Source organism: Cottoperca gobio, chromosome 15 (genome assembly GCF_900634415.1).
Source record: "Cottoperca gobio chromosome 15, fCotGob3.1, whole genome shotgun sequence".
NCBI classification, from domain to species: Eukaryota; Metazoa; Chordata; class Actinopteri; order Perciformes; family Bovichtidae; genus Cottoperca; species Cottoperca gobio.
This window is the reverse complement of record NC_041369.1, coordinates 8,567,575-8,579,847: the sequence shown is the minus strand read 5'-3', so window position 1 is coordinate 8,579,847 and position 12,273 is coordinate 8,567,575. Positions and strand designations below refer to the sequence as shown.

General features: G+C 40.9%; 1 protein-coding gene across 1 annotated transcript in view; it reads left to right on the top strand.

Moving 5' to 3' along the window:
- The window catches only part of disc1 (DISC1 scaffold protein), a 43,996-nt gene extending 38,275 nt beyond the window's left edge, over positions 1–5,721 (top strand). Inside the window, exons 13-14 of the mRNA XM_029450136.1 lie at positions 1,012–1,129; positions 4,059–5,721. Of these exons, the coding sequence (XP_029305996.1) occupies positions 1,012–1,129; positions 4,059–4,258 (318 nt within the window). The 3' untranslated portion in view covers positions 4,259–5,721. The remainder of the gene's footprint in view (positions 1–1,011; positions 1,130–4,058) is intronic.
- The last annotated feature ends 6,552 nt before the right edge of the window (positions 5,722–12,273 follow it).

The window sequence follows — 12,273 nt, the reverse complement described above, 5'->3', positions numbered from 1 at the left end:
GTAAGCCTCAGGCCTGTTGTTGTTGTGCATTTCTTTTGGAGAGTTACATCATCCAGAGAAGGATTTCTATTTCAGGACACAGACCAGAGACAAGACTTTCCAGTGATTGTTTTTGACACATCTGAGCTGCAGGGTGTTGCTATTCTCTACCTGCAGCTATGAGTCAAATTAGAGTATCTATGTGTTGTATGACGAGAGCATTGGGTCTGTGCGCGAGTGTTTGTCTATTTTTTTGAAGTGCGTCTGTGTTCTCTTGTGTATGTGTGTTCTCTATGCTTGATAAGTGTGAAGAAACTAGGACACAATATCTGCAAAGGGGCCTGATCTAATTATGGCCAGCTCTGCTATCTGAATGCTCTGCCCTACTGCACTCTGTTGCTCCTCCACCACCACCACCCTGACACCCCCACCATCCAACGAAATACTCTTTCCAGTTGCATAATGGGAAATGTAGGATCAAGTGTTTTCGAGGCTTAATCCACAACAGAGACTAAAAGCCCTGATATCTCGGCCTCTGATTTTGATCATTGTTATGAGTTTATGGCAGCACAATACTAAATAGCTGCTGTACCCCTTTAGGTGCTATACTAAGGTATAGCCATGCTGTAGTCACAAAGGGTCAAACCAAAAGCCTAATTACCAACATGACTATTCTTTCGAATCAAAGTTGCAGTGCACGCGCTTGTGGTATCACTTGATGTTTTTTTATTACACTGTCGGCTCAATGGTTGCATGTTTTTTGTTAAGATAACTGCTATTTCTTAGTAAAGAATGATGATGCTAATGTTGCATTGCTTCAATACAACAAAGCCAGATGACTCTTTAAGTAAACTTGAAGTATTCCTGTTATACCAGTATTACCATACTTTTCTTTTTATCCTGGTAAGTTGCTTGTTGTTATTGTAAGATAGACTTTTGTGTTTATTCTTCCATATATTTAAACATTGCAGCTTCAATTGTTGATCCTCCCTCCCTTTCCTTACACATCATTTCATTCATTTGTCTTGCCAGGACGGGTGCAGCGAGGCTGCGGATCTGACAGAGCACTGCGAGCTGATCAGTGACAGACTAATGACCTTGGAAGATGAATTGCAGACAGCCATACTGAACCGCGATCAGGCCCTCACCCATATCCTTTCACTGCTCTCTCAACATACATACATCATATCAACTGACTGTATACTGTGTGTGTGTGTCTCTGTCCATCCATTTTAAGGATCTAGTTTACCCAAGGCCTTACAACTCTCAAAAGTTACCTATATGCTCACTGATGTTTTGTGACTTTACCTTTCGAGGAGAAATCAACCTGTCGTATCTGACATTATGGGTCTATTCAGGGAGGGGAATTGAAGATATACTGGGATCAGAGGATTTTTCTTGACAGGCTGGACGTGCCACTTGGAAAATGAAATGGTAAAAGTCCAAGCAAGGTTATTAGAGGGTGCTTCATGTGGGCTGCCAGTCACCACGGGCTGAGATTAAAGTCAGGAATGTCACTGTAATGACTCTGCTCCAATCATATCGTAATGTCCATCCTCCTGCTGACTCTCTCTCCTCTCCTCTCTGCTCACTTCCACTTGCTGGATCTGGCTCGGAGGAAATTACAATATCCATGATAATGACTCAAATGAAACTGTTGAAGCTGATTACAGGTCACAATACATCATTTCCCGTGCTAATTAGAAAGCTGATTGGAAATAGATTAGTGTGTTTTTCTTGCTCCGCTCTTCCCCTCTACACTGTGGGCTTATTAAGACAGATAGAAAAGGCCATATTTCAACACCGAGATGAAGAAAATATGCCGTCTAACCTGTTTTTTGATTTTGTGTTACGCATCATTTGTCTTCTTTGATCACAAGCTAACATAAATACTTTCATAATCTGCAGAAGATATTTGTTTCATTTTAGGATTTCTGAAAGCTGTGTGTGCAGTACGTCCTTCACTCTCTGTTGAAGTCTGGCCAGACCTTTTTCACATCTGATTAGAGATTCATGTCCCCTGCTGGGCTGTCAGGGGTCAGTACAGGCTCCTCCACTGTTTGCATGATATCAGTGCAGCCTGGCAGTCGGAGATGGACAGATTGGCCCGCTTCTCTGCATCTCTCTGTTACAGTGTCCTTACATGCCATTCATCTCAGTCTTTTGAAGTCAATGCAAAAGAGCCACAGACACTAGAGGACACTAAATACACAGCACAATATTGATGTTAGGTTGCAGAAACTGAACAGAGACTGAACTCAGGATGATGCTACTGTTGCCATAGTGACAGGAAGATCAACCCTCCAGTCTCTAAGGGTCTTAATTGAGTCCTCTGTCTCAAAACAAGGAGGTGGATGGATAACCACAGAGAAACAAATGAAAAAAGATGGATATGCAAAATATCTGTGGTTAGTTTTAAAGCTGAGGTAGGCAGTATGTTTTGGCATCATTGGTTAATTGGTCTGAGAGAAAACTGGACCTCTGCACCTCGTCTTGGCTCTGTTTTTAGACCTCAGAAAATCTAGCCCATGACAGGAGACTTTGGCCAATCAGAGGTCATTTGAGAGAGAGGGCGTTCCTATTGGCTGTTCAACAAATGCAGATGCGCGTTCTCGTACTTTCGGTAAAAGCCTGATACAACGGCACACTTTTAAAAAGAAAGTCTGACAATATCCACAAAGCGTTTCAGAGATGGAGAGAAATGGTTGCTTATAGCTGCGGTACGGCCGTGACAGCTACGGTTAGCAGAAGAACCTTCTCAGAAAATATCACGGTTGTACGGCATCACAGCATTACATCATTATTATTATTATTATCAGTTGCAATCCCCCTTAAAAGGAATGGCTGTTATAAACCTGATAAAATAATAGTATGTTACTAAAAATATGTTATAGCTTAAGCATTTTGGCAGCACCATACAATGGTAAATGAACATCTATATGGCCTATGATTATTAACAATTAACTGTAGGTGCTCCTGTCTTTACCTTTAGCGCACACACACACATTTCTAAACACCATAGATCAGCACATGTACACGGTCCGATAACTGTCACATTTCATAACACGGTAAATCGCGTTATGGGGTTATTGTAGCTAGCTAGAGCCTCGAATCACAGTACGTCGACTCAAAGAGCTTTACAGGACCAGAAGAAATAAAACAGGATGGTAATTCTCAGAGAATAGCTATATAATGGCATCAGGATCACAATCACGATTGGGATGATGTTTGAAACGAAGGGCTAGTACTCATACAGGATACTGTATGACGTACATATGCTTGTGCTGGTCTGGTGGGCGGGGCTTAGAGAGAGGGAAGAGCTGCAGAAACAAACATATTTTTTTGCATTTTCCAGAAAACTGCCTCGCACGGTATACCACTTGAATTACACTATGCTGAAAGGTTATGACGACATTTTTGTCCAATGCTTCCAAAAAATTACTGCCTACCGCAGCTTTAAAAGTCTACAACATGATTCTGAACTTCATCGCTCCATTTGGATCATGTTGCCTTAAAAGTGTTGCGAACCTTCTGCAGTATTTATGAAAAGCTTTATAATGGTTAGTTAAATATGAATGAGGACAATCTGTGTCCATTCAGACAGTAAAACGAGCCATCAGGTCCCATCTGCCATCAATGCCATCCCTTTGATTTGCCACTTAAGATGGACACTCACACGATTAATTTGAGTTTCTAAGCAGGTTAAACAATCCCCCCCACTGATGACAGCCTCTATCCCGTTTCATTGATAGTTTATGAATAATTTAGCTGGGCAGTCTGTTTGCTTGGGTCCCCACACCGCCTCCCGGCTCCACGGACGAGATGAGCTCATGAATAGTGAATTGGATGGGGTTAAATTGGGTATGACTTGATGATCTGTCCCAGTAATCCGTTTGGTGGCCAAATTGGAGATTTATGACTTCATCAGGTTGTGGCTGTCCTCTGCTATTACCATTAACCATCGTGGCCACAAGTGTCACATTTGCCCTGAGATTTGTCTGCTGGCATTCATTTTATTTACATGGTTAATGTGTGACTTGTGTCTGTAACATCAGATTCTTCCTTAACTCGCACCGCACAGTCGTTGGAAAAGGAGGTTCAGGAAGTAAAAGCCACTTTACAGACCATGCTCGCTCAGCTCAAAGAGGAAGAGGAAGTGAATGAGTTACAAGATGACGACCTCATGAAAAGCGGGACAGACGAAGAAGAGGAAGAAGAAGAAGAGGAAGAAGATGAGGAAGAAGAAGACCAGTACTTCAGTGACAGCTGGGGCATTTGAAATGGATGCTTGTAGTGTTTTATGACCACTCACACACAGACCGGCTCTCTGAGAGCCTGACCTCGGCTCTGCAGTAGGAGTGACCCCATATCCATTTACTGTAAAGCTTCACTCAAAGGGCTTCACAACCAGCCTCTGTGGTACTGCTGAAAGTTTCCAGTATAAAGCCTTGGAAAGTCTGTAACATTTGATCCATTTACAAATGGAGAAACATGAAGGATTTTGATAAACATTTAAAATATAAGACACTTTAATGCACAATTTGACAGTTCTTCAAATCTTGCCAGCCTAAGTTTAACCAGGTAGAATGCGTTCGGCCACCAAGCCGCATGGTGGTTATTTTTACAATTGAGATGTTTTTGAAGACAGGTTTACATCTTACTTGTGCTGAGATATATGACATTTACTTTTTTCTACATTTACTGTAAAAATATTACCAATTTTAGGTGATTATTTGGTTGATTAAGGGTTTTTAATTTGCTCTGATTTGTTGCTATTTGCAAAAACAGTTGAGTCTTAAAGCGAGAATGTAACTTGTTGAACAAGAGCAGCTTGTGGCAAGTGAAGGTTAGATTAACAGTAGTAAGAGTCATACAGTCAGTGAACAGGCTCAGTGATGTCAGTTACACAGCAATGTGTATCCAGTGTTTGCTAATATTAGCTAGCATTAGCCACCATGAGTTCACCAAAACTCCTGTGGTGCATTTCCCATGTTTTTTTGTTTGTTTGAAAGAGTAAGTGTGTTATTTCTTAAATGCAATGAAAATTCAATTAAAAAAACAGGAAATGTATAATGTTTTAAAAATAGCAAGCCTGAAACCACTGAACAATCACTAATCTCTAACCACTACCAGCTGTTTGAATTTAGGCTGAGGACCAAGTGGACAATCTAAACGTCTCTTACTGGTAAAAGTCCTGCACATAAAATAAAAGTGTACGCTTCATTTTTAGATCAACTAGGCACTTTTCTGTGTTTTCCGTACGATTGGACTTCAGTTACATGTAATTTTGTCCATGAAATATTTGTGGTGCTACAGAATGTGAGCTAACTTGAACACTTTATTGTTTTCTTTGTGTGGAAAATGCAATATTTAGATTTTTTTCCTCGACGTATTAACCACTGTACGCTCGGCGGAGAGATGCTCTGTATTTTAAAATACATACGTCGCAAATTGTGTCTTATGCATGTAGGAAATATTGAAGGATACTATATCAGTGGAAGTATTTGCAACTGCCGTTTGTTTTTCTTGAATAATCTTATCTGCCACTGATTATGTGTTATTTTTATTTTACTTAGTCTTCTTCATTCCACTGGTGTCACTTGACTTTTTGCCAGAAACCTTTTTGTACTTTCACACATTAATCAGTTTTTTAATTTACTGTGCAGCTTGAATTAGCTGTATCATTTTATATTTATTCCTTACTGCATCTCACTAATTACAGCATGTACCATTCCAGCCTAATGTTGTGTCCTGCTGTTTTCTTCTTGTATTGAGTTACAGCCCCTCTGGTAATTCTCCCTCATATAAAATGTGCGGGCATGCTGCCAGGCAAGTGGGGACAGCGGGGACATGTAGGAGATATCAATACGGTAATAAAGGTCCTCTAGTGAGGTCTTTAGGGGATACATGGGCTTCTATTGTTATCTCGCCTCAGCAGCGGCGGTGTGGCTAATTGGGAGGCAGCCTCACAGAGGACATGGCGGCAAAAATGGGATGATGCTTTGTCTTCATCTGATTCTGCCCTGTGTTTTTTGGAGCAGGGGGCTGTTGGGGAATCCTCAGAGGCGTGTCTGCAGTCCTGCGCCTCTGGGCTGTAAACACATCTGAGTGCTCAGGGTTTTTCCAGCAGCACAATGGGACTTTCTCACATTACTGTCAGCCAGGTAGCAGTTGTCAGGCCAGAAGTCTCCACATCTATCAGCCTCAGGATCCATATAGACAGAGCCTGGCACACACACCTCCCTGCCAAACACCCCCACCTCATAATTGAATCTGTGCTTGTGCCATGCTGTGCCCCGCATGGCCGCTCTGCTCATGAAATGGCCATGGAAAAAAGCCCAGATGGTTTTCAGCAGGCAGATATAGTGTGAGATGTTTCCTGATGTAAAGTGAAGCACCATGCAGTGTAAGGTCCTTTGTCTCTGCAACGTGGTTGCTATGACATTGCATGTGTAATTATATAGTATGTCTATATATTATTCTAATCTGGTTTCTTTTAATACTTTTTCCATACAGTCGACTCGGCTCTTTAGTTTATGTTGCTGATGATGGTGGAAGATTTATCACTTGTAATTCATGGTTATTTTGGAAACAATTGGTTCTTGATTTCAGATCGAGGCAGACAATAGCAGGCTGAAATTACCACCATCATTAGCAGATTTTATCAACTGTAGCAATAGCAAAAAACATTTGGGTATCTGGAGCACCAACCCGCAAACAGGGAACTAAGACAACACAGTCCGGCTCTTTGTTGGCTGCCTCGGTCAGAAAACATTGGATCATTAGAATATGCCTCTCCTCATCTGAGTATCTCCACCCACGGCTTGAGAACTACTTTGCAAAGGTGCATCATATTTTTCTCACAAGCAGAGCAGACTGGACTTTTTCAGGAGGGGTCTTAAAGAGACAGGCGCTAAAACAGGGTGAATATAGGTATATTCAGAAAGACTATGAGAAAAATAATGTTTTTTGGAGTTCTGTGCGACGGGGGGTGGGGAGGATGTGAATGTGCAAAACAAAATATTTTTATAAAAAATATTTTTATAAAAGATAAATTGCTTTATCTACAAACATTTTCGCGACCCCCCTGCAGTACCCCCTGTTGAAGACCTATGCTCTAAAATGAGTCCTAAATGGGCACTTCATGGCGACTTACATTATATATTACAGGATATCGTGCTAAAACACTAAAGCTACATGTCCCAGGGGAAAAAATCAGCATCCCTGCAGCTCCATGCAAACCACTTCACATGTGGAGAAATCTAAAGCTTGACAGACCTGCTGTGCCTAGTTACGGTTGCTAAGCTTTGACTATAGCTGTTCAGGCGAGCGGCTTGACGGTCAATTGGCAGCTTTTTTGTTCATGCAGAAAGGAACTTTTTTTGCATTGAATAAATCATTCAATCAATATAACAATATAACATTTTGCAGCAAGGTGAGATAAATTGGTTTGTTTCCAAGACTTATTGTGTCACAACGTTCATACACACAGGAGTTTAAACAATACAATAATTCATTAAGCATCTGGAAATGACACGCAAATGCAAGTGATGTTTCACCCCATATTCACATGTTTCTCTGGATTTATGATATTTCATCACTGAATATGACTGAATGAATGGTTTTAGGAGTGTGTCTGTATTGGGGGGTTTGCGTCTGAGATTTGGATTTGTTTTTTTTATTCTCTGCTGAGTTGTGATATTGTCTGACAGGTACATGTACAAACTCTCTGAACCATGAGAGAATCATAGATCGTGCTGCAGATTTTCCTCCCGCACAGCGTCACAGACACCACTAATGAATGCAAATTGAGCTTTTATTTGTATTCATGCCTTTCACATCCTCAGGGATGCCTGCATGCTCCTCTGAAACTGACACCCTGTTATGTGTGAGCGAATGCATGTCAGTTCTGGTCATTGAGTCAGTGAAGTTAACTCTCCTGAGAGGTGTTTTTGTACATAGCAAAACTGGACACTGAACTCGCCTCCGTCTGCAAGTGGCCTGTTTATTTGACTTTAGGGAGCTCATTCAAATTCACTCTGCATTTTACTTAACTGTTGAATAAATTCAACTGAGCAATTAAATAGAGAGGAAATTCCTTTGGAATTAATAAGCATTTTTAATCATTTGATTGCAAGTCTTCCTAACTCAAAATATGCATATTTCTCAGTCAAACCAGTAAAGGAAGTATGGCACATATGAAAAACAGAGCACGATGAACAGAGACAACAGGAAATAGCCTGCCTTATTCTTTTTCCTGTGGTCTGATCCTGGCATTGAAAATCACACTTAATTATAAACACTGTGCCAGTGAGAGCTGCAGTCTCCTCAGAAACAGACCTATTTCCATCACTTAGGCTTTATGAGAAATCACAGGATTGGAGGAAATGCACTCAGAGGCGCAAGCACATGTGTGCTTTCATCTTCATTTTGATATATCTAATTTTCAACGCCTTTCAGAAATGACACATGGAAAAACTGTGAGCCCTTTACAAGACACACATGAGTTTTAAGGAACAGGGGTGGAAAAGTGTGTGCAACATGTGTCTCTGCATGTGCGGAGAGAGAGAGGTACTGATTCTGCAGGAACCCAATCAGAAATATTACTCATTTACATATTTAATCATTCAGACCGAACTTGGAATAATTAGCCTGCATGTGATGTATCTGTGCAGGAAGACCCTGAGGAAAAAATAACAGAAAGCCACATTAAGAGATTTTTATATCACTGATGCATCTGATGTTCCTCAATAATGAAAGGGTCTGAAAGAACCACTGGAAACTGTATGATGACTATACTGTACTAAGGTAGAACAGGACTGTTTAATAGCACCACTGTGACAATAAGCTCCAACTTTACAAATGTAACTATGTTCATGTACATATAGAACTCATTCTTCCCTTCACTAGCCGTCTCTCCATTTTAATGCGCACTTCATTAATCACGCTAAAAGGTTTTCACGCTCACTTGAGGTGGTTTTGCCTTTTTTCGAAAAAGAGTTGAAGGGGTATGAGGGTATATTGTGGGGGGACTTACACTCATGACCTCAGAAGCCTGGCTCCTGCATGCCAAATTGTCTGTATTATGTAAATATAATAGACAGGTACTGAACACATTTTGGATTAAAAAATAATATTTCTGAATAGTGTCACACACTGTGTATTTAATCCCTGTTAGAAATCTAACAAGTGCTTATGTCAGACTGCTCTAAAATGGGTTTTCTCAAAGGCAATCGCTTTAAAAGCTTAATCTTCCTTCGCTGCCCAAAAAACATCAGACTAATAAGATCTAAGTCAAGAGGAACTCTGTGTGACACACCATCAAATTTCTTTCGAAGGATTTACATACAGTATCCACGTTCCTTTGCGAGACATCACTGTCAAACCGTAAACAACAGTTCTGACAGTGTTATTGAAAATAAAAAAGGGTTTTGTTTGCCCAAAGAGATGTTTGTACTGCCATTTCATGTGTAATATCAGAGGGAATGGGATACCCTTTTATTGTTTGCAATAGAACCAGCAGCGGAAGCAACAGAGCATTGATTATTACTCCCATGTCCAAGCAGGAAAAACACATTGTTAGTAATTCCTCCGGGGAGAACTCCTTCATTTAGATCTACGGTGAAGCACTTCCTCCAAGAAGCCCAGACACCGGTTCACCTTGTAACATCCCTAGGGGACATGGCCGTCACTGGAAAGCTGAAATATCATGCCAGCTCTGCCATCCTTCCCACTTAGTCTCAAAAACAGGCAGGTACCACACTAGGGGGAGACAGGATCGATAGATCTGATGGATGGAGCTGGCTGCCTTTAGGAGAGGGCCTCGGGGACGGAGGGAAGGAGGGAGAAGTAATGAGAGCTCCTGTGAGCGATGGGGAGGTTTCTGCCATGGGAGGCTGAGTGCGTGGCCCTCCTTCCTTTCACTTGAGCTGCCAGTTCGGCCTAATGAGACTTAGAGAAGCTCCTGTCCTGAGGAGGGACCAGCAGCTGTCAGTTTTTCTAGACCAGCCTGCTCTCACAGAGGACAAGAAGCATGACATGTGACATACCAGCACAGTATGTGAGGTTCACTTGGTTCTGAATCCAGGAATGCTGGTTGTTTTATATTCCAAGCTAGATAATATACAGCTTCTCCAGGTCCTGATTAATGCTGAAAGCTGCACTTTAATATTCTTATGGCACCAGAAAGAATTTTCCTCAGTGCTACTGACAACACAGAACACACTCATTTGTTTCTTTATAAAAAAAACTGTGCAACGGAGACGGTGATAACATGTTTTATGTGTGCATTTTCATATGAACAAGAAGATCGATCTACCTCGTAAGCAACATGGCTACCTCTAGCAGTCTGTCTATTGTCCGAAGCAGCAAAGAACTGTAGAAATGCCAGAGAGCTACAAACCCTGATCTCAGCGCTATGATCAAGGCAGAGTAAAACAACTTCCTGATCTCGCTTATTAGAAAGAACCTCTTTCCTCAAGGGGGCCCTTTGCCGGGTAGAGTTTGCGGTTGTTCCACTGTCCTACCTGGGGAGAGCTACTGTAACCTGTTTTGTTGAGTTGCCTCTTAGCTTGCCTCAATGGTGTCATTTTCTACAGCCATTACATTTTGCAATCACCATTTACTTAATAATGATACCTTAAAGGGCCTACGAAATGATATTTTGTCAGTGTTATTGGCCTTGGTATATGATAGAGGTTGCATATCTATTGTGAAATGTGCCATATATATATTTTTAATATTGATGTATTCATAATAAATCACGATCATAACAGCATAAAAATGACTTCCGCTAACAACAATCGATCGCTGCGCCGGGAACATCCACTTCGGCAATGTTCGGGCGATGACGTCACAAGTAGAATACAGCCGCCATCAGTGTTCGTCTGCGTTACAGCCGCCGCCAGTGTTCGTCTGTGTTGAAGCGTCCAGCAAAAACTGCTGTCAATTATTACGAGAAAGAACAGACAACAATCGATCGCCAAGGATAATTGTGAAGCGATGTGTTGTATGGGGATGTGTACTGTTTCATTTATTTATTGTTTCAAACATAAAGCCATAATCGGTCTAGGCCTACTGTATGTAACGAGTTTACCCCAGGCCCTAGCCAATATCTGTGTGTTATTGTTTGTAGTATTAATAACTTTAGCTAATTACACTTCATTAGCTTAATTAAGTATAGATTCAATGTTTATAACAGGCTTCCCCATTTTATTCTGTAGTTTGAATAAAAGCTTGAGTCTATTTAACTTTTAACTATCACCCTATTATTACAGAGGTATTGAAACATTGGTGAATGAAGCCACTGACAGAACTGAGGATACCTGTATGATCAGCGACCATCTATTGGACATCCACACTGGGGAGGAAGATATGTGTACACCAGTAAGTATACAGACTGTACGTCACCTGTACATTACAGTTGTAGTACCAGTAGACCTGCACATGACGTGTTAAACATACAATGTATAGCATCACCACATGCATGTACATAATTCATATATTTAATTGTTTGATTTGATATCATTGTTCTCTTAATCAATTCAACCACATCTTTTATTATGAATGTTATTAGATATTTTCTTTACGCAGACATGTATAAACATGCAATACAATTTCAAGCTGGTTTGAAAGATTTATTAATAAAGTTGTGTTTTGTACATTTCAGACATGTCACAAAGAAATTGCTGTGCAGACGGATCCACGGACACACCACAAGTCCATGCAGGCGCGACCACGTGTCAGGTCAGCTGGACTGCAAGTTCCAATCCAAGTTGGTTGTTCCAAAGGTCAGCATCATAATATATATACACACACATACATACATATTATATATAATGCTTGATTATAAAACATCTTTTTTGCAGAGTATGTTACTGAACTCTTGACCGAAACTCAATGCTTTGTGCCAAGACAATGTTGATGAGGAACCTTTCGAAGTCCCAGTTCCACTCAGCAGTCGGTGGAAGAACCAAACAAGAGGGATGCAGCTGTGCTGTATAGAAGCAGATTCAATCACTGAACTGACATTGTGTTTTGTTATTGACTCTAATAAAGTGCTGATACTTGAACGATATGTAGTTGTCAGATGGAAACGTAGCACAGATCTTTTGAATGGCACATGATGGCATTCTGTGGTTCTTACCAAGTATGTGGCATACCGGCGGTATGCCACATACTTGGTCGGATATATATATATATATATATATATATATATATATAGACCGTCTCACCTCAGTATACAGACTATACTTTATAAACCAGCGCTGTCCTCCGGTCTATTTGTTAGCTAAT